Source organism: Amblyomma maculatum, chromosome 7, assembly GCF_055883805.1.
Source record: "Amblyomma maculatum isolate TAMU_Amacu chromosome 7, ASM5588380v1, whole genome shotgun sequence".
NCBI lineage: Eukaryota > Metazoa > Arthropoda > Arachnida > Ixodida > Ixodidae > Amblyomma > Amblyomma maculatum.
Window position 1 is genome coordinate 90,123,523 of NC_139350.1, and position 27,102 is coordinate 90,150,624.

The 27,102-nt window shown below is 43.3% G+C and overlaps 1 protein-coding gene and 1 long non-coding RNA gene across 2 annotated transcripts in view; one reads left to right on the forward strand and one right to left on the reverse strand.

Moving 5' to 3' along the window:
- The window catches only part of LOC146183927 (uncharacterized), a 64,671-nt gene extending 54,985 nt beyond the window's left edge, over positions 1-9,686 (forward strand). Inside the window, exons 8-9 of the long non-coding RNA XR_014708818.1 lie at positions 7,543-7,634; positions 9,469-9,686. This is a non-coding gene — a long non-coding RNA (uncharacterized LOC146183927). The remainder of the gene's footprint in view (positions 1-7,542; positions 7,635-9,468) is intronic.
- Positions 9,687-10,100: 414 nt separating this feature from the next.
- Positions 10,101-25,294, reverse strand: LOC146183928 (uncharacterized). The gene is made up of 3 exons (XM_084609248.1): positions 25,159-25,294; positions 20,483-20,846; positions 10,101-12,862 (listed from the first exon to the last, which is right to left on the reverse strand). The coding sequence occupies exons 1-3, from the start codon at positions 25,159-25,161 to the stop codon at positions 12,426-12,428; spliced, it is 804 nt and encodes a 267-aa protein (XP_084465374.1). The 5' UTR covers positions 25,162-25,294; the 3' UTR covers positions 10,101-12,425.
- Between the last annotated feature and the right edge of the window lie 1,808 nt (positions 25,295-27,102).

The window sequence follows — 27,102 nt, forward strand, 5'->3', positions numbered from 1 at the left end:
CTTAGCAGCCTTTCGTGTGAGTTCCGAACATTGTGTTTATAGAGAAGGGACCGGAAAAACTGAATACCAATTCAACGACGGCAGCCTTTGGGCAACAAGTGGATGATATTCCTTGCGGCAAATATTTACGAGATGCTGCCTGGGAAAGAAAAACTATATTTCGATGCAGTAAACCGACGTTTATGAAAGTATGAAAGAACATGTCCCACTTGAAGACAACGATGTCTAATAAATTGGTTGTCAGCTTATTATTTAGTGAAACAGCACTACAACATATTTTTTTAAACGCACCTCGTAAGCTTTTGCTGCCGATAATAAATGGGAATATGGTCATGGGAACAGCAGTGATGTCTTGAAGTAAGCAAATATTGCAACGAGAAATGAGCTATATCATTGCCGATAAAAGCGACTTTCGCTGATGTTATTATGGGCCATAATTTAAGGTCACTATTCCATAAGTACCAGTTGTCCATTTTTTGTTTCATCTGGATGTCAGCATGACGGCAGCATCATACAAACGCAGCTAGCGGCAAGTCAAAGAAATTGCAAGATAGCAGGTCCCGCCGTCGACAGCAGTCATCGCCACTCCCCGCTCACACTGGCAAAGCAGTGGTTGAGTCATGTAAGCAACTCTGAAATATGATTGCCTGGTGGTGGACGCTTGAACACCACAACACCACAGCTTTTTCACCCAACAAAAGTAGCCTAGGGCAGAGTAAATGGATCCTTAAGAATAGAAGCCCAGTGGAGGTGTGAGAAATTCCGCAGTAGCTGCCAGTATATGAATGATCGGCTGATTCAACAGATGTAGTGCGATTAGCGTTGCTCCTAAACGTGACATGAAACGGCTAGGAGTAATAGTAGTAGTAGTAAAAGCACTTTATTTTAGAGCAGAAATCAACTGCTCAAAATGAGGTTCACCTGCCACACCAGGCCGAGTAACATTCGCTTGCTTTCATTGCTCAAATTTTTACGGTAGGCCATCTAAAAATCATTTAAAAATAAAAAGTAGACCGAAAGCTACCCTGCCTTGCTTGCTTCACCACCCTCGTGACCGGTGGTGTGCCACCGCCTCTCTGTTCCACATAAAAGTTCCACACTAATTGTAATCAGGTTTGCAGCCTTCAGCCGACCCGATCAGGAGCAAAATTTTGGTCATTTCTGACTGAATGGCTTGGCTGCTGCTGAAAAGCCTTTTTTCTTTCAGCCAGATACTTTCAGAAAGCAAAAATTTTCATGCTCAAGCTCCAAAATGCCGATGTGTGCTACTTGTCGCCTGGTATGCAGATGGGAACGCACATACCAGCATGGCGGTTGTTCTCAACTTGGCCGCTAGATGGCGCCACATACACAAAATGACAGCGCCCATTGTAAAATGGTTTATAGACCATTGTACATTCTTTTTGGTTTTTCGTAAGGACATTTTTAATGACAAACTGTTGTAGTAAGGAGTGTTTGGCTATAGTGACATACTTCCCGTGGAATAATGATATTGCAGCCCAAGGCCACGAGGCTAATATTCAGAAGCAAATGGATACAGATGTTAAAATGGCACTTTCTGAGTTGTCTCAGCTACTAGGCAGCTGGGAAGCACAGCCAGATTTTCAAAAGCCTTATGGCCGTGAGGCAAGGCTTGCAGCACGCACGAAAAAAAAAGAAGTCGAGCTGGCTATGGGAGCGCAGATAAAGGGCAACGTGCACCACTGAGAGAGTAAACGGCAACCACGCCTGCAAAAAGAAAAAGCGTTTTTTGGAGGTTAGTTTAGCCCTGACTGATTCCCAGTTCTGGGACCTGCTGCTGGAACTAACACAGCAGTCACACAAGATCGCCTCAGTTGGTCTTGGCCACCACTTTTCCCTCTTCTCCCCTCCTTCCCGAACTACGTGTCTCCTGTGCCCCACATATCGCATATTGTGATTTTTGAATGGCATCGATGGCTGCGCCGTGCAGTTTCACCCGGCTGACCTAGATCGCGAAGCGCCCGCTACATGTTCATTTGAGGCGCATAACCTTGTAGCTTTTGTCATAGTTCGTCAAGCCCTGCGACTGCCAATGCTGCAGAATCACTAACTTCGCCAAAAGCCTCGATCTGCCTTGCCTATTTGCCCATGAAAGCTGTTTAGGCATCACTTTATCACGCGCACCATCGTGATTACACTGTCCGTATGCAGCAGGAATTTTTTGTCGGAGATGGCGTGCTTCTGGGCCATTGCAAAGCATCATTGCTCTGTTGCTGGTTGCAGATAGCAGTATGCGGCAATGCCAAGCTCCTAGTGCACCTCTTATCTCTACCTTTTTTTTGCCTTTTAGGCAGTAGCGTTCGATGAATCTATAAATATTCCGCGTTTTGTACCATGGTCAGGATGGCGAAACAGCGGCAGGTCACAAGCAGTCTCGCTGGCAGCCAACCAAATGTCGCCATTTTGGTCACATGCTTTCACAACCCAGTAGCAGGACGTTACGTGCAGTTTTGTTCCTTTGTCTTGCACTTCTAGGGCTGATGCATGGTCACAAACCTAAGTATGGGAATAGCCTGTATTGCAGTCTTTCACTAGACTATAATGGTGCTGGTGGAGTGCATATTTCTGTAAGTTTCTGTAAGTTGTAAGTTTCGTGTGTGGTCGCTTGTTCTGTGCTGGCCTGAGAGGTGCATGTGATAGGTTCACATGGTTGCGTCTACTTAAATAAGTTCGTCATTCTATATATTTAATCGTGTTTGGTATTAGTTGGACGCCTAAAAAGTTGGGGTGTAGTCTATTTTCATTTTAGGAAATGTAGCGCAAAGAAGACAAGGACAAAATGAGGGATACACACACGAAGCGAGTCCTTTTCTTTTTTTTTTTTTTTTTAAGTCGATATTTATTGCCTCAGAGCATCAGTAGGTTATGAGATGAAGGATGAATAAATGATTAAATGAATGGAAAAAGGTTGGCTGATTTTATGAAGTCCAGAAGTGAGCGATGATGAGGTCCCTGTGTCCAAGTGACGTATGAGGCAGGATTGGTTGCTGAAAGGCCAGCTATGCTCAGGTGCCGGATTCGTGTTGGCTTGAGTGCTGGGCAGTCCCACAGCAAGTGGTGGATGTCGGCCTCGACATCTTCGTTGTTACAGATCGGGCATCCTGGGCGAGGATATAAGTGTTGGAAGTATGATCACGTCCTAGTTAAAGCTGGTGTAAGAAGGTCCTTGTCTTCTTTGCGCTACGTTTCCTAAAATGCAAATGCACCAACTCGCCCAATTCAGCATTCTGGTGTAGTCTATCTCTGGCTAAGTGTGCCTCAGGGTCATGTTGGATTTCTGCATAGTGGATGACTTCGACGTGTTCATGACTGAGATATTCTACTGACTGTATATTCTAGTACATTCTAAACTCGACAAAAAGCATCGAACACAACCACAACCACATCTCGACCCAGATGTAAGACGTGCAATCATATACAAAAAGACACCACGGTTAAAAGTACTGCAAGCGATTTCACTTTCAACATAAAATCAGGTTTTAATTGCACATCTTCAAACGTTTTCTACCTTCTAGAATGCTCCTTCTGTCATAAACAGTCATCGGAGAGACAGGGCAATCAATGAACATAAGGCTTAATGGCCATAGGGCAGACATGGGCAAAAAGCCTCCCGAAAGCGGTTTCCCAGCATTTCATTCAGAAAGACCATAAGTTCAAAGAAATTCTCCAGTCAGGCTTTAAAGGGACAATAAAGACATCCAAATATGGTATCAAAATCTAATAAACACCATTTGGTGACACTGTCGCTGCATATCCGGCAGCAAAAAATCGAATTATTGCTGAGATATTGAGATAAAAAGTTGTGTTTTCTTTTTTTTTTGTTCCCGCTGGTCAAATTCAAACTTTTCTCCTACTACGTAGTAGGGTAGGATGACGAACACTATGACGCAAGAGGAGACTCCGTGATTGCTGGCGTGTGGGGAGCGGAGAATACTTCGCAGGTGCGTGCATGATCTTCATTTGATACACACTTAGGGTAAGCGCATCTGTTGCTCCGAGCACGCACGAAGTGCCCGAGCTGGAACATAACCGGGACTGAAGTGGACGCCTGTAGCGCCGTGTTAGCTGAGAGACTAGCGGCATTTGCCGACAAGCAGACGAAATGAGTATATTTTTATATTTGCCTTGCAAGATTTACGTTGTCTTTTCCTTTTTGCCGTCGTTTACTTGTGATAAAATCATGTTATCAATTCAAACGGTCAACGTAATTTGCATTTGTCAGCCTCCGGGATCTCTTGCGCGTCACGTGATTTGTAGTTGCGAGCCTCGGCCGTTTCGGCTGTGGCGGCGATACCTGTATTCCTGTTTACTACCTTATAACAGCCCTGTTTTCAGTAAGAGTGGCTTTTTTGTAACCAGGAACTGGCATTCTATCGATGCAAGCCCACTTCATTTTTCTCTTTAGTGTCCCTTTAAATCTGCAAGGGACAGAAAATATAGAGAGACATATCTAATCCATAAATTTAGAACACTGGAACCAGCAGGGATAAATATCTCAAAAGGAACGTTAGAATCCCTTATATATATTCCCTCTGTGCCATAACTAGTCGGGAAAACAATCCCACATAGTAGCTTTAATTGTACAGTTTATTCACAGCACATGTACACTCTATCCCCCCCTCCATAATAGCATAAGCTGCACATGTTTCTCCAAACATGTTTCTTTCTTATCACTTCCTACTTTGGTTGGCCCTTGAACCCTTTTCTTCAAGACGTGGCAGCCGTAACTCACTTGACCTTTTATTATTCTGTTTCTTTGTCTTTCTGCTCTCCTTGCGGAAAATTTTTGAGAACTGTTCCCCTGCAGATGTATTCTTTATCAGGACCCTTTAGAATGCCTGTCCCTTTTCAACTGTCCACTTTCAAGAAAGGTGTGTCAGCATCAACCTGCTATAGGCGCTGACACATTATCCACCCCACATTGTAGCTTTTCCCGTTGCTGCCGCTTTTTATTTTCTTTTTCATGCCACAGGATCACTGGTTCCAGGTTGAGAAATACATACTGGAGAAACATTTTTCACTCCTTGACCCACTTTCTTCTGCCCCACATTCCCCCTCCACCCTCCCTAGCTTTTCTTCTTCGGAAACAAGATCGTATTTAAACCCCCGCCAGTGATGATCGCGCTGCCCAAACGAAGACAAGTTCACTTGTCAAAACGTTAGCTCGACTTCTGAAGCTCTCCCCTCCCCCCCCCCCCCCCCCCCCCCACTTCTATCCCTGTTCAGTGCCTCGTTCATACCATGTAGCCATCTTCTTATCTTCTTTCTCTCGTTTTACCCTGGATTCTGGAAGGCTTTAAGCATATCTGCATGCCAGGGGCATCCAGAAGCAGAGGCGGTGTTGAAATTGATCTACTGGCTAATAAAGAACTCCTGCCATCAGCCGCTTAGGCCGCTACACACACGCGACCACACCATGAGACATGACAAGCGAGCATTGACTCGCAAAACATTGCTTGCATAGCAGCTCTGGATGTAGCCCAGTTAACTGATGGATCCACGTGTGGCTTCAATATAGTGTGCAATCTAATGCCTTCAAGCTGAGGCATGCAGCGTGAAAATAGGTGCACTAGAAACTGCTTGCTTCCCTCGCTGGGCTGTGTTGTGGTGCTGCTGTCGACATGACAAATGTCAACATTGGTTGCCTAGTGGAAGGTGTGCTGGTAAAGAATTGCCTGGAATGCCTGCACGTGATTGAGAAAAAGCATGAAAATATCAGCGGGCATGTCTGAAAAGAAGGCACTGGAGCTAGGGTTTGAGAACCTCTAAAAATAAAAAGCCAGAAGTGATCAAATTTTTGTGAGAGTCGGCCGCTAGTTTTTTTGAGAATACAGACATTGAGAATGACCAGGGTGTTTCTGTGTTTCTTCTCGCCACAAAACTACTGTCCTTGTCTATTGTACTACGATAGTAGTCGGCGGTGCTGCAATGGTCAGCTTGCAGAGGCATCGATTATAGAGATTGGAGCAGTCGGATGGTAGCTGGGCAGCGTGGTGCCTTGCTGTCATTGCCAGTTATTAGCCCTCGCCATTTTCTCTGGGCCCTGCCCACAGCCTTACTGCACAGCTGCTACTGCCCAGTGGCATTTATTTTAATCTCTTCTACTTAATTAGTTAATTCTACCGCATAAAATTGCTAATGATTCAGGGTAATAGAACATGTAATATGTGATTTTAGTGCATTTCTGGAGCCCTCCACTGCAGCGTCCCTTACAGCCTGAGTCACTTTGGAATGTTAAGCTGCACCTATTAAACCGAACCAAGCCATTAAGCACTTACCAAGTGTGACATTTTCTTAGGAATGTATGCAGCGCTACTATTCTTTAGTAATTGTGTACAAACAGATGCATACTGCTGTTTTCATAGCATAAAATCCAAGCTGAGGTCTTCTTTTGTTGTATATTGCCTGCTACGCTGATAGTAGCTTCACTTACGCATCACAGTACGGTAAGGCTGCAGTAGTGCATCAGAGAAACACTTGTTGACGCCGTGCGCGATCAATGCTTTCCGATAATTTTACCTCTTTCACCAATATGACCAATACCAGATATTTTATCCACAATTTTGTCTGCCAAGCATTTGTGTTGATTAAAACTGCCTATTTTGTTGTTGGCGCAGACTACAGCTTGCTGGCCGCTTTCAGCATTGCTCTGCAGATGGGTCACATCGATGGTTGTCATGAAGCATGAAGTTTGTCATGCTCTATCTCTTTAAAACGCTCATTACTGTGTCTTTTGCGTCTATTGTCATGCTCTATCTCTGTGAAATGCTCATTTCTGTCTTTTTGGGTCGGTCCACTCTACTAAGGGCCAATGAACTCATTGTTAGTTATGCAGCCTCATGCTGTTATCAGCGGTACAGTATCTTGGAGACTTCAGCTGGTACATGTGCTGTAACGACATAGGCTAGAAGAGGTCTATTGGTTCATCTGGGGCTCTGTTTCTATGAGCTGGATTGGATATGCTAAATGTCTTGGGTGGTATATGTCCATGAAGCTGTGGCAGAAGAAAGTCGGCTGTCAGACTTTACATCATTTGTCTGTAAATATTAAAAAAAAAAAATGATAGAAAAAAAGTTTTTCTGCAATTCATTCTGGTGCTAAGGTGTTTAGAGACAGTGTAAAGTTCTGAAGACATGTTGCTCCTGAAACAATGCACAAATGTTTTACATGCTTCTTTGTCTTCATATCATCTGCCTGTCTTTGTTAGTTTATTTTAAATTTATTTCTTCCTGCCACAGCCTCATATAATGCTTCAGTTTATGTGAAAACAAGTCTCCCTACTCAGCACTTTATTAGAAGCCTATGCGAACTGACTATTGAGAGCCCAGTTACGTGGGAATTAACAAACCTCTGGCACCATAACCATTACACAGGTACTGGCAGGGAACCCTATACAAATCTGATGCTTTACTGTAACTGTTTAATAACTACAAGCCTAGCTATAGTTCCTTGTGACTGCTGACAGAGAAATAATGCAGCGCATTTCATTTTTTTTTTCTTTTCCTTTCTTGCTTGCCATAGATTCATCAAAGCTGAGCTGCGATTGGCCAGCACTATTGCAGACCAGAAAGAGGCCGAGGCAGTCATTGACAGACTTCAGGGAACTAATAACAGTAAGTAATGAGCAAGAGTGTGGAATATTAACAGCAGGTGTTGTGGCTTGTTGGCTTTGACTGTGCATTGATTGCAGTGGCCGCATGGCATTTATTTTTTCATTCAAGCAGTAGCTGCCCTTGCCAGTGAGGAGAAATTGAAGCTTCTCTGAGCCAGTATATTGTAGCATCTTTAAGAATGCTACTTTCACAGAAAATGAAGTTTTTACCATATTTACATGAATGGAATGCAGTTTTTTTTTTTTTTTTTTTTTTTTTTTTTTCAGACCATGCAGTTCGCATTAGGTTCAACATTTGAATATAGTGCACTTTTTTTTTTTGTCTTTTTCAAAATACAGCTGCCTTCACCATCAAGCGCATGAGTTGCTAGGGGACTGCAAATTGCGACAACCGTGTGACGAGGCACATGGCATTCATAGGAATAGGGAAGGGTGGCTATGAACGTGGAAAGGTGGTGTCTCAAGCAATTTACGAAGAGTAGACACCAAAAGAATTGAATGGAGTTCAAAGGAAAGAACGTCATACGAGCAGCAGACTGAGGAAAAGGAAGCGTGAAGGCAGCATGTATTAACGTGTTGCAGACATTGCTTCACTCAAAAGTGTTGTGCATATATTTAGCGTGTCCTGTCAAGTAACATCAAAATTTTAATTGCTGCTATATTTTTGCATGCCACTTTCCCTGCTTCAGAGCCCTCGGTTGCAGCTGGCCTGATATTTAATAAAGATTACATTATAAATTTTTCCTCTCTAACTTTTCTTTTTTTCATTTTCTGAAGCTCTTATCCTTCCTCTTGTTATGTATATGTAGATACAGTACATACCGGAAATGGCAAGAAGTAAAATAAGGATGTCACTATATCACTGACAAATTTCGCAAGTAAACTACGTGATTTGACGTTTTTGGCACAGGTTCTTGGACATGCATTCATTTCAAAATGGTGGTCACGATGCCCTTTATAATTTTTGTTGGCTCCACAAGTTTGAGTGGAGTGAAGGGAAATTACAAATCAATGTTCCCAGCAGTAAAAGTGTCTTTTCACTTTGGACAACTATCAGATTACACAGAAGGAGCTGTGTAATTGATTTTTGATAAGTACAAAAATTGGATGGCTTTGTGCTCTGTGTCCCTTTGAGACTGATTGCCTGGATGCTCATGCTTCTTTTTCCTCCTAGAATATGCTCAACTTGGTGCCCTGTGCACCCTTTGTAAAAATTCTAGAGCCTAGGGGGTCTTCTTCCGAGCTATACTATGTTGCTCGTAATGCATTCCCAGGTTTCCAAACTTATTAAAGGCAAGAAGATTTTTCGTCCTACCCTAATATACGGCTTAAAAGCAAACCCTCTTGGTTCTAAACTTTTGGCAAAGGCTGTACTTAGGTACAGTGTGATTGAAAAGAACCAGGATTCTCTTGCTCCTCTACACGGTCCTTATACTGGACTGTCTGGCCTTCATAATAGATAGTCGCACTGTGTTATGTGACCGTGAGTTTGGGAGCACAGGCTGTGTTCACAAAAAGAACCAATGGTATGCGGTCAAGCAATGAGGTATGCATTCGTACTAGCTGTGAATGTTTTCGTGACTGACACCAAGCTCCAGTAAGTCTGAAGGCTTCAAAATTGGGGAAAAAAAAAAAAAAAACTCATGTCTGCAAAGTCTGTGAACTGATTTTGCTTTAACCATTTTTTGGTTTTGCTAGAGCAGCTTGATGCCCTTGGTCAGGGTCATTGCTTTTCAGCAGGGCAGAATATAATTGAGAGATTGTGTGGGGCATGAAATTTGTCAATTTTTTTTTTTGAGTCCGAACAGTCTAGACATCTTTTAAAAACATTTCAGGTGGGCCACCAGGAGCATTTGGACGTTGTGAAGGAGTGCCACGGCAGAGTAATCTATACCGTCGGAGAGCTCCACAACACGAAGTTTTCTTTTTTTTTTTTTTTTTTTGTAAAATTTGAATCAGATATGTCCGTGGAGCATTGTACTTTTTTGAATGTGATGACTGCAGACATGTTTAATACTTGTTTCTGTGCGTTTTGGTGATGCCCTGTTTAATCGTTATTAAAAATTGTTCATAATGAGAAACAAAATATGCCGATATTTCTTCCTGAGCAAGAAGTCTTCTCCTGGAAAAATCAAATTGTACCCCCATTCTTTCTTTTATGGGAGAGGCGAAAGAAAGCTCTTTCCCTACAGTGGCCATTGACCATCATCAGCCCGCTAACGATAACTTGCGCAATGACTTTGGTGCCTTCTGCATTGCATACGGATACCCCACCATTTAGCATGCAGTCAGACAACTGAAGTTCAGTTTTCAATTTAGTTTGCCTTTTTTTCTCACAGCGCCATTTTTTAAATGCACTCCAAAGACGCGGCGCATCTATTAGTGCGATGACAATGACTTCCACGTCGACTTCCTTGTTCCCTAGGGACACGCTGCATCATTTGGCATGTAATCAGACAACTGAAGGTTTGTTTTCAGTGTTTTATTTTCTCCTCAAGACTCCATTTTTGAACGCGTTCTGAAGATATGATAGCATCCAACAAGAATGGGCAGCTCGAAAATATTGCAAATCTCGTGACTTCACTCAGTCTGCGGTTTGTTTTATCAACATTCCGAGCAGCAGCAAATCTGAACATGCTTCATCATCGCAATTGAGTTTTGACAGCGAAAACTAGGCTGGAACATGGCGCCTGTGTGCCAATTTCATTTTCGTCATTGGCCTTGTTTCCTGTATCTAGTTATTATTTTGTAGTACGAAGAATACTATTCAAACTTGACTTTTTTTCACAGCTTGTCACCACATACTGCTTCTTAACCCTTTCAAATGAACGTGCCTATATGGTGAAGGGGTAGCCTGTCAGACTCGCGACCCAAGGGTCGGAGGTTAGGTTCCACCACGTGACCACTTGTTTTTTTCTTTTAGGTAATGTAACTACATGTAACGTTATGGTACATCGCAACCCCTCTCGACCAATCACGTTTTTTATTTAAGCAAATCCCGAGTTGTCTCCATAACAGGACCTTTCACACTATAGCGTTACTATTACCATGCCTACACTTTTGCCAGTCATTAGCATTCAATTCTGCCTGAAAAGAGCAAGTTATACAATTTGAATAGTCATGATCATTGCCCGCAACTTCAGTCAGATAGGTTGGAAACTCAGTACTAACTTCCGAATACTCGCAAGGGTTGAATATTTTAAATAATACAATGTTTCATTGCACAACAAGAGTTTGGTCACTTCTCTTACATGCCTCTGCTTCACATGATGGTGGTGGTGGTGGCGGTGAAAACATTTATTATAATACATAGAGGTATATACACTAGGTGGGATGCCCAGACAGGCACTCCATTGGCGTTTGCCGCAGCCCGGGCGCGCTGCGTTAGGACCTTTTGGGCCTCTAGGGTGCAGCAGCCGGACAGGGTCGCCTCCCAGTTCTCTCGGGTGGGGTTGGGGAAGGGGGCAAAGATGGGTTTTTCTGGCAGGCCCACACCATGTGGTAGGTGTCAGACACCTCCCCACAGTGCGAGCACAGCCCGTCGAATTGCGGATCAAAATGTTTTAGAGTAGCCGGGCACAACATTGTATTGGTGAGCAGGCGCAGGGTGCTCTGTTCATTCACTCAACTCCATTCACATGCAGCAGTACAGTAAAGCCTCGTTAAAACGTTCTTTAAAAAATGAGTGAAAAAACATTAAAATCATTTAGAGTCGACACTTTCACTGCATAAAAGCATAGATTAGCATTTCTTGAAATCCAAGTATGAACAGCTCTTATCTGGAGCTAAGCTCCACTTCTCGCATGCAGAGCCAAAGGTCAAATGACACTTGGAAATTACTGCTGTGGCGCGGTTCAGGTGCCCACACAAAGAAAGTGTGACAAATACTGTGGCTTTCCTTCCTAAAATCATTCCATTAGAGGTTATTTGAAGGTTAAGCCGGGCTTGGAAATAACCTCCACGGCGTGTTTGGGTGTCCACTGAGAAAGTGTGACAGATACTGTGCATTTCTTCCTGTAAACTATTCCGTTAAAAGTCATTTCCAAGCCTGATTTGACCTTCAGCCCTGTGCTTAGAAATAACCTAACAGAAGGTTTATAGGAAGGAAAGGCACAGTATTTGTCACATTTTCTCCATGGCCACTTGAACCGCACCATATGGAAAGGGAGGAAAAGCGGGATTGAAACCAGATGAAACCAGAAAGAGAGAAAGGGGTGCTGCAGTAGAGGACTACAGAGTAATTTTGACCACCTGGAGATCTTTAAAGTGCATTGACATTGCACAGCACATGGAAGCCTCTCCATTGCTCCTCCATCGAAATGAAGCTGCTGGCGATCGGGTTTGAACTCTGGTACTCTGATTCAGTAGTTCAGCGTCCTAACCACTGAGCTGCCACGGTGGGCCTTTGGCATACTCTGCCACATTTTTGGAGCAATGCTCCAATTCTCGGATGCAGAGCTGAAGGTCAAATCAGTCTTGAAAATGACCTCTAACGGGAAAGCAACCGCAGCGGTTGAGCGCTGCAACGGTTTTTATATTGCGAGTCCTGAAGTTTGGACCCTCGCGCGTTAGCACATGTCCAGCCGATCGCCAAACATACTATATGATCACTGTTCGTCAAAATTTTCGACGCATTGACGGAAATCATGCTATTCGGAAAGGTATCAACCAGGAGAGAAATAATGTAGCTCTATGGGAGGTTTTTACTGCCCGTGATTTTGAGCGTATGAAATGGGAAATCATATGAACTGGGAACATATCAATGAGGTTCTACTGTACCAATTTGCAAAGCTCAGAAACTCACACATGTGTCCCGACTCAAAATTCGTGCAGAGACTAACTGCACAGGTACAGACTCATCTCGCTGTGCCTGTGTTTTATACCCAGACTTCAGCAGCAGGCATTTCAAGCTCACAGTCATGGTCATGTGGAAGTCATTTTCAATGTCCTCAGCATAGCTTCGATTGACGCGTTCACTGGCCAAGTACTGCAACAGCAGCTTCAGAGTGGCATGTTGCGGGTGCTTTTTCCTCCAGGATTCTAGCACTTCAAAACCAGCACAGGTGGGGCACCGCTTGCGGCCTGGCTGTGAGGCGCACTCCATTGCTTCCAGGCGCTCAATCTCGGCCTCTTTCACATTTAGGTTTTTGGGAAAAGCTCGAACAACATTCTTCCATGGACACTTGTACTCACAGAGATACAAGATGGCACAGACCAACTCGTTACGACCTAAAAGAAAAAAAAATAGCGACAACACAGTAATATTATAGACCGCCAAGTACAGAAATCACACATTAATGCAGAGGGCAGAATTTTCCTCAAAGTTAGCTGCAACTTTGTCTTGTTAAAATTAAAAGCTTGAAGAGAGCTTATCAGTGTACATTCTCCATCTTTGAAAGCAGCTAAAGTGGGGCACTAAAACTGCACAAAAGATGATGCATACACATAAGCTTTACCGCTTCTTATAAAGCTTGTTCATGCTGTACATTTTGAGAATTAACTCGGTACAATTAAGAACAGAAATGTAGGATGCAGGCAGTTTTCACATAGAAGCATCCAATAATGCCCAAATGACATTCTGGTTCTGATGCATGCTTTTGCATAGCATACTCAAACATAAAGTGCACCAAAAGTTAAAATAGAGTATGCTAGGGGTGACCGAACTGGGTAAAAATGCATGCCAGCGTGCCCTGTTAGCAGATGAACAGCAGGGAGTGGGAACAAGGTAGAACGTCCAAACTGGCTTACTACTACTAGTTCCAGAACACAGCTAAGGAAGAGTACGAGAAGTACAGGCTTATTTATAGCACTTTCATAATCTGTAAATCAGCACCATTTCGTTATAGCCTAAGATAAGCAACTCCCTGTGCTGGCCTTCAGTGCTAATGTCATCACGCCTAGTTTTGAGATACAGTTGAGCTCACTTATAACAAATGTGTCAGGTAGAATGTGTTTGTTGCATGCGAAGTTCGTAGAAAAAACTTCATACTAGGGCCAGAGAAGTGCGGCACGCAGGGCAAATTTTCTGAACAAGACCTTATTACGGCAATTTCCAAGCTTTCCAGTGCAGTCAAAGGCTTCTTGAGATCCGTGCTGCCAACAATTTGCTTTATGGACGCAAAATAACTACTTGCGGGTGGCAGGTTGGCTTCTGTCAGAATCACGATATTTTTAGCTCTAGGACAGTGTCGTACTTTGTGTACAATGGCTACATCAGTACAGGCGTCTGTTATGTTGCATCATCATCTACATCAATAAAGTGATAAATGACAACATCAGTTCCAAACAGATAAATCAATAATGCGCTGTCACAAATCCATATGTATCTAATTATCCAATTCAGTGGGATTTCGGGAGCATAAACTATTCTTTCCAGACTCATGCAGCATTGTGCCAACTGCATTGTCTATGCACTCCACTGCCTACATGCTGGTGACGAGCTGAATCAGAAGGCAATGCATGCCAAGTGACTAGATGGGCCAGCAAATTTTCCTTTGTGCCTGACATTCAAACACCTCAAACATCTGCCATTGGTTGAGACACTTTGCATGGCAGCCCCGAATGCATACATTGATTGCCCTTGCCTTGTACAGCCAGCGTGTGTTTAACTGCTGGCTATCAAGTTTCACTGCCACCTCTACTCAGTTTCTTTCTTCAACTGTTCAATTGGGAAAAGGGGGAAGGGGGGGGGGGGTTGCGGGGGTGAGTTAAAGGCATTATAGACGACTGGTAGGACCAGCAGATTGTTCATTGCATTTGAGATGCAGTGCCACTGCCCTAACACACATTTTAATGGCAGCACTGTTATCGTTTATATAAGTGAATGTTCATTATAGCTGCAGCCATTGTAAGCGGGCTTGACTGCAGCACAAATGATTACTGCTGGCAGATCCACTTAGCACGATAAAAAGTGAGCGCCAATCCTTGCAACAACAACAACAACAAAAAAAAAAGGCTGCCACTTGTGGGTCTCTAATGCATTGACAGACTAGATGCATTAGTACCGTGGACCACGCAGGAAGTCTCTTATTATAAAAATTGCAAGACGCTTAAGCTCCGCCTTGAAGTGTTCAACGTGATAGCGTTATCGGGCCCCATTGGCATCACTTTTTCGTGCTCTTCATGGTTGGTTTGGTTTGTAGGGTTTAACGTCCCAAAGCAACTAAGGCTATGAGAGACGCCGTAGTGGAGGACTCTGGAAATTTCGGCCACCAGGGGTTCTTTAACGTGCACTGACATCGCACAGCACATGGGCGCCTCGCTCCATCGAAAAGCTGCCGTCGAGGCCGGGATTCGGTCCCGCATCCTTGGGAACAGTAGTCGAGCGCCGTAACCACTGCGCCAACCCGGCGGGGCTTCATGCTCTTCAGCCTCACAATGACATACTTCTCATGACACACCACTCTTTTTTTGTATTTATTGCAGGGTGAAATTTCACTCCTGCCTTGATTTTAACCACCAATCAGACAACCTCCGTTTGTTTATTTCTTCCCGCTTAAAGTCTGCAGTCTGTTTTTTCTCCGTTGTCCTTAAACCCCAATGCTTTGAAGACGATGGATGGATGTATAAGGCTCTGAATTGGGTGCCGGCTCGTGCCATCTGTTGCGGCAGCACCTTACGACCGAAGGAATTTTCCAGTGAGTGCCGCATCGCAGATAAGCAAAGCGGAAATGTTCTGTGCTACTCGTTTAGCTACTACTTTCGTAATTAGTTTCTTTCTAATGACGCACCTAAACATTAGCTGACAGTCATAAGGCAATGCATTAGGTCCACCTTTATTCGGCGAGAAGAAATGCAGTTCTGTGGCGGAGTGGTTGCATGCTTGCCTCGCACTGCAAAGGAACCGCACATTCGACTCCGTGAGTTTCTATAAAACCTTCATTGTTTCTTTACTTCTTTCTGATTTTTGCGTTGCAACCACAATGCTGACACAGGCTTTTTTGCGACACGGGGCCTTTAATGCTGTCGCGTTCAAATTAACTACCTCAAGACACATGAACAGAAGAGCTGCCGAAGATAGTTATCATGCCAGGCCCCACTGCATCATATCAGCATAAGTTGAGTTCTGCACAAGCACCTCCTGTAAGCTACTCAGAAGGCTATCTTAGCTTTCTGTCTGAGTAAAATCCTTTTGCTTACTAATGGTCAAGTGGATTGGTTACGATGAAAGGAGAAGTACAGCAGTTGCCTCTGTTATGGTGGACATGTAAAAGTGAATTGCGCTGTAAGGTGAAATGAAGAGGAAGAAAAAGAAAGGGGGAGGTGAAATTAGCGAGAATGAATTTCAGTAGATGAGGGCTCCAGTTACCCTTGGGTTTTCTTAGCATGCACTGAACCTACATAGGACATTTCTATATTTCACAGACATTGAAATACGACTCCGTGACCTCAGCAGCGAAATGCCATAGCTACTATGGCAGGTTTTTTGCATTTCCAGACATGATGAAGATTAATTAGGGGGCTGCTATCATGTTCAATGTAGTGCTTTAAGCACAGGTTAATCAATCCCAACTAGCCCAAGGTTCGTGGCATACCTCGGACACCTAAAGCAGTGGCACAATTAGGGTGTACAAGGCCTCACAGATTTTTGCTGTTAGGTACTATACTGGAAGCAAAGGGCAAAGGTAAGAATGAGGCATTTAGTGTGCAGTTTTAGTGAAAACTTCCAAATGCACATGCTGGATTTTAATTATTATTTATTATTTCTTTTCTTTTATTCATAATTTATTAATATACAGTTCTTTTTAATTTAAACTATTTGAGAGCAGAATCCTTTCATTCTGGTCTTTCATTCCTTTGTCGTCGACAAGTTACATGAGGCTACCATTAGAGCTAATACTGCAGACAGCGTTCATTGATTGATGCACAGCAAGCAGTTATGGGTATGGGTACAGCCGTTGGCATGCATAGCACGAATGTACGAGCGCATGGCCTGGACAGAGATTTGGCCTGCTCAGCACTAGCTGCTAGACTCTAGATCATGCTGCACGATGTGTTTCGAGCCGACAAAGATTGTGGGTGCCCTTCAACCATTTTAGCAGAATGTGGGACCTCTACGCCACCACTGAGCGGCACTTAAATTCGTAGAAGCCATGCACTCAATTGTTCGTGTTAAGCATGCTCATGGCTGTACACCTTCAAAAACATAAGAAAACTTTGCCTACCGTTTATCACAAACTTCCAAGCAAAAGTCTCTGCTTGCCATTGCTGTTAACTTATAACATAGACCCACTGTACCTATGAAGCTTTTCGGAAGCAAAATAGTGAGGTGGTCCTAGCTGGACTGTTTAAATTTGCAAAGTGGGTGATATGTAAACACAAAAAATTACTTTTGTATTTGAGAAAGAATTGAGGTGTTGTATCAGTGGGCGATTGTTTAGAAAGGAAAAAAAAAAAAATTGCAAGAGATAGAGGTACTCATAATTTGAGCACGTATTTCGGTGCTACATGCCCAGATTCTGAAACGTATCCTGATTTATCGTAACGCTAGCAAGGACTGGGCATCTACCAAGCTATTTTTACTTAATTCTGCTTATTTCTGTTACCCCAAATTGTCTCAACTTTGCTCAGAGCATCAAGAAATTGCCTGCTGTCACAGTTTTCCTGATTTCCTCTGGACTGTTTTGATACTCCATAGCCACTCCTCTACCAATGGCAAGCACTGGATATTATACTTGATGTCCCAGCTCACTTGAGCCAAGAGTTAATATATAATATATTTTAGACTGGCAAGGGAAACCAGCAGCCACCTTGCACACCATAAGCAAATTTTTGTTCTGCAATTACTGTATGTTCTGGCGCATAAGACAGAAAAAATTTTCTCAGTGCGTTCTGTGCAGCGCTGCATTTTATATGTGGCTTTCTTGTTTTGCACAATGTTCATAGGTGAACTTTATCATGAAACAGAGGTGATAACTTCCACAATTATGAAACCTGTGGCCATCTTAGAGGCCCAAAGCATTAGTAATATGAAATGCCAAGAGATGGCGACATCTATGCGCCTCGCCCACTCACACTGTCAAGACAAGCCAGGACAAGCCGACTCGCTTTTCCAATCCCACTTTAGAACTTTGTTTGCTGGCTACTGCATTTGTGTTTTCCCCTTCCTGCTTGTACTGAGCATGTCATGCAGCAGTATGCCACCGAAGTTGCGCAACAGTTACACAGCAAAGTTCCATTTCCATAAGGCTGGCCTGCTAGCTTAGCTTCATCAGCACCTGAGCTCAACAACAGTCTAAAAAGCGATCCTGAGTAGCACGTCTGAAAAAGCCTTTGAATAAAAATAAAGTGTTCCTGCTCTGACTGTGCGAGACTTATTTTTGGGCACGAGTGTTTCCTCTTTCTTTTTCTGTCATTTTATGCTGTGTAAGGAGTGTTCTCCCAGGCCAGGAGCATTTTGCAATGGTCGCACAAGCATGTATAGTCAAGTTTCATTGTCTTAACTGGGTAAATTAAGGTGCGTCTCATGTGCCAAATCTTTTGATGAAAGCCTCTAAATATGAGGGGTGCACCTTATACAAAGGTGAGCCTTATACACCGGACAATCCAGTAATTCAATTAAGGCTATTTACCTGAGTTACTAAATAGTATTGACTTTAAACAACAATTTGGATTTGCAAAGTTGGAGACCATATTAAGAAACCCTCGTTCCATTGTTTGCGATAAGGAAAGCCTTGTGTGCTTTTTCCCAGCTTCAAAGAAAGCCCGCAAAACACAAAAAGAGCCATGTGACTAGTGAATTCGTGTGCCAAGGCAGTGCTGCCTTCTGCCAATGTTTGAGTGAACAAAATCAGCTGCAGCCGTGACTTAAAGAGCTTGCTGCAGTGCTATACTTATGTGTTGGTAATGGTTTCTTCATCCGCATCAGCCAAGCCATAAAACTCGACTATTTTGCTGTTTTATTTTCCACCAACAATTAATGCCCCTCTCATTTGTATCCCTTTCTGCCTGGTATGTAAAGTGCTGTGTGCTCTCACTGTAACTTGCAAAGTCACACATGACAGCTGCCTGATGTGGACAAAGAAATCATCACCAACATATCTTCTTACCGCTGCAATCGGGCTGTCAAGTTGCAGCTGCAGCTAGTTTCGTTCGCTCAAACCACGATTAAGAGTACCACAATCACAGTGCGCGAATGTGCTAGTCAAGTGGTTCTGTTTAGATTTTGAGGATTTCCTTTGGAGCTGGGAGAAAAGATACGCTTCAGGCTTTCCTTACTGCAAAAAATGAAATACAGTACGGGTTTCTGAAGGCATTTTCCTGTTTTGCAAATCTTATTGTCTAAAGTCAATACTTAGCAATTTAGTTAGTGGCAGTCAGCAATATGCCCCTAAATTTTTATTTGTTAGCCGTTGGCTCAAGTTGTTTGGAACACTCGGCATATACATCAGAGGAAAGCGAGACACTTATTTCGCCAGTGCCTGGCATTCTTAGAGCAGATGGGCCACAAGGCTGCAAGAGCGCAAATGTTCAAACAACCTGAGCTTCATTGAAAAAAACAAATGATTACTTTTTTCCAAGGCTGGCTTGTACTCGGGCTTCACGGCTTAAGATGACAGGGAACTCTTCAAAGGGACCGAAATATGACTAACAGTATCGGGTAGCGTGTGAATAGCAGAATGATCCAATTCCATACCAATTTCAACAGTCTGGCATTTACCACCTGCAGAGCCTTGTTTTTCCTTCACGTCTCCAGATACCACACTCCTGGATAGCGGAGGGGACCACTGTATATAGAGCATGTAAGCTACCATAATCAGCACAATATATGCACCACTAATCCCCGAGAATTGTGCTGAGTGCTTCCCGCTTTCCTGTCTTTCTTCATATGATAACTCTGGCATGAAAGGCTCTGCTTCAGTGCTTCCATGTGTGTTGGCTGAAGGCAGCGGATGGAATGGAATCTTTGCAAGCAGGACTGAAAGAATAGAACTACGAAGGTACTGAAACAAAAGGTAGACGAATGGTGCACTGAGTGTACTGCCTCAGAAAAAATTTTGGAGGGACGTAAATAACTGGTGAAGGAAAAAAAATAAATGACTGCTGCACTGCTTTCTTACCCAGTTCTATATTTATTCCAGTGGATGGAGCATGCTTACATGATTGCTTAAAGGCTTTTCAGTACACTAGCAAGATTGTAAGTTGTAGGGTTTAATATATCCAAGTTCAATAGATGCTGTTGCCACCATAGTAGAGTGCTTCGAATAATTTTTCTGGGGTCCTTTAATGTGCGCTGACAGTGCACAGCTCACAGGCGTGTTTGTATTTTCCCTCCATTAAAATACAACCGACCATCGGGATCAGTAGCCGCATGCCAAAGCCAACAAGTCAAAGTGGCACATTTTCAGTGAACTAGTCAACTTGGACAAGTAGAAGCAGAAACTTTTTTTGAGGGGTATGCCTGCATTCCATAATATCTTGCTATAGCTGCTGTAACCGAATGACACAACCAAGATCCTTGGTTGTGTCATATTCAACCAAGATTCGTGTCAAGATATGTGTCATATTCAAACAAGATTCTTTGAATCTCTGTTGTGAATCTTGAATTTTAGTGAATCATGGTGAATCTTGTGAACACTTAGCTTAGGAGAGAAAAAAAAACAGGCAAGTAGACACAGGAAGATAGGAAAACACAACTGATAATTTCAGCCCTGTGATGCTGCCTACAAGAAGATGTGCTTCCTCTGCTCGCCTCAAAGGTCCAAATGTTCCACATCAGCTCAACTGTCAGGATTCTATTTTGCTGTGATGCGGCTGCATGCCCCATACAGGTGTGCCAAGACTGAATGCGCTCAGGTCCATACTGTCGACATGTATTACAGATAATAAAAAAAGAGGGGGATGACTTACCATCATTTCCTTGAGATGACGGGTGGTACAGTAAAGGCAACTGCCTGGGCACTGCACACAGGCTGCAGTTTTTGTTGTCCAGAGGAATTGCCTGATAAGCTTGAATGTGTTCGGACGCTTCCTTGATCAAGAATACTGTAGCAAGTCGCCCTAAGAACACCACCTCTTGCGCTGTGATCACCTCACGGTCGACGAGAATGTTCAGCAGGTCGTCAACAGTGTGGCAGCTGAACCTTGCTCTCCGAGGAATGTCCCGCTTCAGCAGACGCCATATATCTTCTTGCTTCTCAAGAAACCGTTCGTCAGACCATAGCCTTCGCAGTTTGCCCAGAAGTTCTTTGAACCGCACATCATCCTGATTATCCTGGACACAAGCATGAAACAAGTGCATCACCTGAGCATGCAGCACAGTTCTAGGGAGTGTAAAGTTAGGGACAAAGAGAGTGGTGCACATGTAGTCAAAAAGGAGCAGAATACTAACAACACATTTGATGATGTGCTACACATGACCAATAAAGATGTAACTAACCTTCATTAAAAAACATGGAGCACACAAGGAAGTGGAAGTGGTCCTAAAGAGTAGCTCATTTATCCTCAATACTTCATCAGGGGGCATAGAACACAGAAAATTACTCCTATTAAGGTTGTAAGGTTCATGACTGTGCCTAATGCAGAGTTCACAAAATAAAATGCTTCCATTCCAGCCATGTCTGAATAATGAAATCAAGTCGATCAACGTGAGCAGTGTACGCCCACGCTGACTGGCACAAGGGCTACAAAAAACAAAGCACTGGATGGACGAGCTACAGAAGTGCATTCCTTCCTTTCCGAAAAACAAAGTTATAAAAATTGTACTGTACACCTTTCTGAAAATATGTATCAAAAACTTATCTTCAAAAGCAATTCAGCCCTTTTCTAACACATTTGCGAAAAGAACGTGAACTACCTCTCAATGAGGCTGCTGTTCTTTTCTTTTCAATGCACTCTACACTCACTGGAGACTTCTGCTGTGCAGTAAGCTACTGGTGAGTGCTACCCAACGTTGGCAAAGTAAGGTCATTGCACCCACCTCTCTTTTTTTTTTTTTTCCATAACATGCACACAAACAATGGTGACCTTAGCTCATGCTAAGGAGCACCACCGATACTGCGTTTTATTTTCAACGATGCTAGAGTAGTGTCCTCATCTGTTATGGCCAGCTAGGACAAAGCATCTGTCAAAAAGATTTGAAACCCATTTTGGGTAGCGTTTATTTCATTGAACAATGCAACAAAAGCACTGTCTTTTCACTGCAAACATGAAGACTAACAAACTTTTATTTAACAGTTCTGTCACAGTAAAAAAAAAAAAAAAATGTTCAACACATTTATCAGCACAGTCGACTTAATCTGTGCACATGTGTTGCATTATGGTAGCAGTTGTAGCATAAAACCAGTAAGTGACAGAAATCACTGCATCACTACAAAGCCTCATGCAAGCTCCTCTTTTGAGCACATCTGGTGGGAATTTTTTTCCAACAGGTGGTGCATGTAATGTAGGACTAGAACATTGCTATTCTTGCACAAAATACTTTATGATTTGACTCCACATATGAAAATCAGCCACCTCAAGATATTGTGAGATATTGCACATAATGGCACATATTTAGGTTAAACTATGCAAGCCATTCAAAGTTAACCATAAAAAATGCAAAGTGAAAACTGCCTTATCAAGTGACCACAGCTGCCACCCACTCCCATACCACTGTTCACAGGGTTTCCAGCAGGGTAGCAGCAGGGTTTCCTTAAAACATAATGCCAGCAAAAGCAGTTTAAATTTCAATAAAAAGGCCAAAAGAAGTATCAGATGGATGACACAAGTGGTCAGTAAGGAACAAGATGCCTAATCTTTCTTTACTAAATCCAACAGAAAAAAGCCAAACAAATGCTTACTTTTTAAATGGCAGAGTGGCACAAGCTAGAGTAGATTTCACCGAGCTCTGAGTTGACATTTTAATTTTAAAGCGAAGGCAGACTCACTCTTGGCAGTTAAAAAAATTGAAGGTTTGTGAATGCAGATTTTTGGTAGCTTGGGTTTCTTTTCTTGCAATGGCGTGTAACACCATACACATGAACCGCTGTGTGGAAAGCCCCCACCTAGACATGGTAAATAATGTAAATAATGCATAACCAAACAGTTTCGCTCGGGCTGTGCTAGTTTTGAGAAGCTGAACAGTGGCTGTGACATGCAAGTTCAGTTCAGGCCCTGTGAGACAAAGATATTGATATAATTACTGCCTCGTCTTTTCAATCCATAACTCTTATGCCAGCTTGATACAAGAGCTGGAGTAATAATGAGTGAAGGTGCAGCTGTGCAGCATTGCATGATCTCCTGAGTGAAGGTGCAGCATTTTTTTATGCCTCACCTGCCATATATTTTAATTTTGTCACCTCCACAGCTCATCTGTCGGATAAGAAACTGAAAATAGTTTTGTCTGCTTGTTTTGTAGGGTTTTAGTGTTTCTAAGCAACTCAGACTATTAGGGATACCATAGTGAAGGGCTCCAGAAATTTCAACCACCTAGGATTCTTTAACATGCACTGCCAATGCACAATACATGGGTGCGCCCTGCTTTGTGCCTCCATCGATAGGCGACCGCCGCAACCAGGACTGAACCTACGTCCTTGTGATCAGCAACCAAGTGTCTTGACCGCTAAGCCATCACAATGGGTCCAAACCAGGAATTAGATGAAATTTAATCACATATTATTTACGCAGCAAAGCCAAACTCCCCGTGGCAATGTATGTTACTAATCTTATAAATGTCCTGGCCATCATTACAAAAAAAAAAAAAAAAAGGACACACAACTAAAATTGTCTGTACTTTAATAAGTCATGGCAATGAGAAATGGGCAAGATCATGCCAGATGTCTCAGTCCATGCTATTAGAGCCTAATAGTAAACTCAATTCAGCCCGTGAATATCCCGTGAAATGACCTCACAAGTTCCTTCTTCCTGTACGGCCTAACAGAGCATGTGATACTACTTATTGACAGCCAGACATAATCCATCACAAAGAGAACCTACACAAATTTAGTTTTAAAGGCTTAAACTTGGTGGCTCGGGAAAGCATCACATTTCCAAAGCATGACAGAAACAGCAACTCTGTAGAGCTCCAAGCCTGCAAATTTACATATGAATGACTGTCAAGATTAAGTTCCTCAGCGTTTTGAACATGGCCAGCCTGTCCCCAATAAACAGGCCTCCCATTCTACTTTGCGTGAGTGCAGCTCTTGTACTATTTATAACTGTTCAGCAGTAGCAGCATTTTCTTGCACAGAACAGTTTTGTTTAATAGCAAGAAGCTCACCATGGCACTCTGCCCATGCTAAATGAAAAATAATTATGTGCAGTGTTTACAGTTAAGCATTTAAAACAGAGACCTAAAAACGACTCCCCGTTTTTTAATCCAACTGTATACACTAGGAATGCTCACAGAATTTGAACGAAACTGCTAGCTGCATTTATCTTGTTAATGCTTCTTCCTCGTTCATAAATAAATCACGATTTTCACTCCACAAAGAAAAACTAGCCTCTATGACATTTTCATTTGCCCCATAATGCATATAAAATGTGCCAATTATCTGCTAGAATTCACCAAAAAGTTTCTAGAAATCAAACAAAAGCAAGCACAATAAGTAAAAGACTTAAAAGAGAAATGCTCAGCTACAATCCTACCACATACTGCACAGAGACGACTATACTTTAAGCTCACTGCATGGCATGCACTCATGACCACTGTTTCTAATAGCAACAACGTGGGACAGAAACCACGTAAAAGGCACGGTCACACAACGTGTTTCATGTGCTATCAGTGCTGACGGCTACAATACCTGGCACAAAAGTGTGGCACTCATGAAAGAATTATTTAGGTAAGATATATCTTGCAACTTCTTTTTTTTTTTTTTTTTCATCCTTTATTCACATAGAAAACGGCTATTCAGATTGCGAATGCTTGTACCTCCTAGGCTCTAGTGAAATAAAAATAAAGCATTTACTGATCGTTGGGCTCCTAGTCCGGAGCTTTTCAGAAAAGTGGTTGTCACAAACCTGACTGACAGACATGTCGACTAATAGAAGCAGGGCTAATTGACAAGTTTGTGGAAGTGTTTGTGATATACGATCGTATGTAAATCGGACCCTGGTGCCGCCCAGCACGTTGCGGACGCGCTGGACTAGAGCTCGAATAATGACGCAGGGTTGGGTTTGGGGAGCGAGCTAGTCATTGAAGGAGGTAGGAAAAAGGAATTACGTTGTGCTAAACGTATTTGTACGAGATTCTTGGTCTGCAGGGCAATCCCAAAGAGTGTGTGAAAGATGGGAATGTCCCTGTAGTGGGGATACCTCCTAGAGCACCAGTGGACTTGCACTAAAAACAAAAGGACTAGGAAAGATGTGCGTTTCCACGTCTACGGTGCTTCGCGAGCGATTTGACTATGCCAATGCTTACGCATGTAGAGCTCAAACTTGACAGAACTAGCCCCTGTGGCAGCAGTTATAGATCACTATAAAACATCACTCTAAACGGATGATTATCGCTAGCCTCCGTCAAGAGGACAGCCAAATCAACAGGCGCAGCTGGCCAAAGCAGCTCCATGTCACTGATCAACAGCGGCAACAACAAAAAACAGCGTTACCATGTTTTTCCATTACAGAGACGAACGCTGGCGGACAGGAAGCAGCGCTAGCACAATCACGTACCACCCTGATTGCACAAGCTGTACAACCCAACCTACGGTGCTACGGCAACGATGCCAACGAGATATGCACATATGCCAAGGTCTATGTACAAGGTTATGGGCAGGCTACAGCCTACAGCCCTACAGCTACAGTGGCACTGAGCGGCAGTTACGGTTTCGGTTTCAGTTCTACGGTTCTGCTGCTTCGTGAGCCGTGGAAGGCTGTGCACGGCAAGACAGTGCGTCCTGGTACTGACGTTTCAGAATGGGGAGAGTATTTTTGCAGATCTTAGGTGCGCAGTCATAAAGTATTTTTTTTTTTTTTTTCACGCGAAAGCTTCACTACGCTAGGTAGAGCCGGTCTTCGCGTGGACTTCAATTTGACCTGCATTTTACGTTCAAGGAGCACGAGGACAAAGTGTTAGTATGCGTTCAGAAAGGTGTCCGATACTGTGCCTTTCCTTTCCTATAAACCAAGGCACAATGACGGTGCGGGCTAGCCATCGACCTTCAAGGAGCCACAGAACAAAGTGTTGCTATAAATATACTGTGCATTCCTTTCTCAAAAACATCCGGCCGCTTGAAGTGTAATCCTTGCGGGCCACCTTGGTTTCAAACACATTGGCTCTTGTACCTTTGGGTAGGGTCCCTAGAAATATTCTAGGGACTCTACTTTGGGTGACATTTGACCTTTCAAACTGATGAATGGAAGGGGATGAATGCTGGAGCACGTGGGAGACGTCAAGTCGCGCCATATTGCGCGATGGAAGTAGCTATGACGTCAATAGGCAGGTATAACTTAGTAGGAACGAGGAACAAACGCACCTCGACTCAGAGCCAGCCAGTGGTGATGATGTTATGATGCTGCACTTAGCGGGCCGTATATCGATCGATGTGCCAGTTATAAATCGGGCTACAAAAGAGTTCCACCAAGCGTAACCATGCTGTGAAACTTTCGCTGATTATTATGTTTAACTATGCTAAGCATTTGCTAATCTCTCTCTCTCTTTTTTTTTTTTTCCTTGAGAGAACCGCGCTGCTCAGTCGAAAGGATCGATGTGCGGGGAATGTGAGTGAGCGCCGATTCTGTGGGTTCGCAATTTTTTACATTCTTCTTCTTCCGGCATGGTTTAACAGGGTGTCTGGTATGCAGCGAACGGTAGCATCCTGTTTTCGGACGTACTCGTCAAACGTGATGCGCATCGCTTGGCCGTCAGCGTCTTCCGAAAACTATGCACAAAGGCCGAAAAATACCTCGCAAATAAATCGGTTCGCACAACGGCCCACACTACAGCTTACAGGAGTTCAGTCGTTGCGACGCAAGTCAACCGTAAAAGAAAAAAGGATCTGTTCTGATGCGGCCAACTTTGGCAAGGAAATGAAAGTGATAAAGCAGAAGAGAAGATTGATCTTGAGCGAAACGATTGACACCAGATTTTTGTCACCAAATTAAGGAGGAAAAAATTCGAGCACATGCGAAGAGCACAATTGACAGCAAATAAGATTAAACGCGTTGCTTCAGATAAAAACCCCTCCCCGGATTTTCAAAAATACGGAGTGCATTTTGCACATGTGCGAACAAGTAAGCTGCGAGACGAAGCTGTTAATTTGAAGGACCCTCTACTACGTGGCAAGGTCACGTCGTAGCGAATTCCTCTGTGATCACGATTTGCCAACGTGCCGCTCGGGGCACCGCCCATAGCAAGCGTTCCTCGCCGTTATTGCATGATCTCCTGAAAAGCCCGCCTTCTCTTATGTGGTGCGCTCCTTTCGTCTTGGACGATTCCCTTAAGGTGTCTGTGATAGACTGTAACGTTGAGTCTGTTTTCTGCGCTAGCGTCAACCAGTCGTCGTCTGTGAGTTCCGTTAGACATTCATGCCTCTTCCGACATCATCCCCTTC

Bases quoted from the DNA above. Each gene is read 5' to 3' on its own strand.
- LOC146183928 (XM_084609248.1), bottom strand. The intron at 12,863-20,482 runs GTAAGTCATCCC...TTTTTCTTTTAG, and splicing joins GTCATCTCAAGGAAATGATG to GTCGTAACGAGTTGGTCTGT.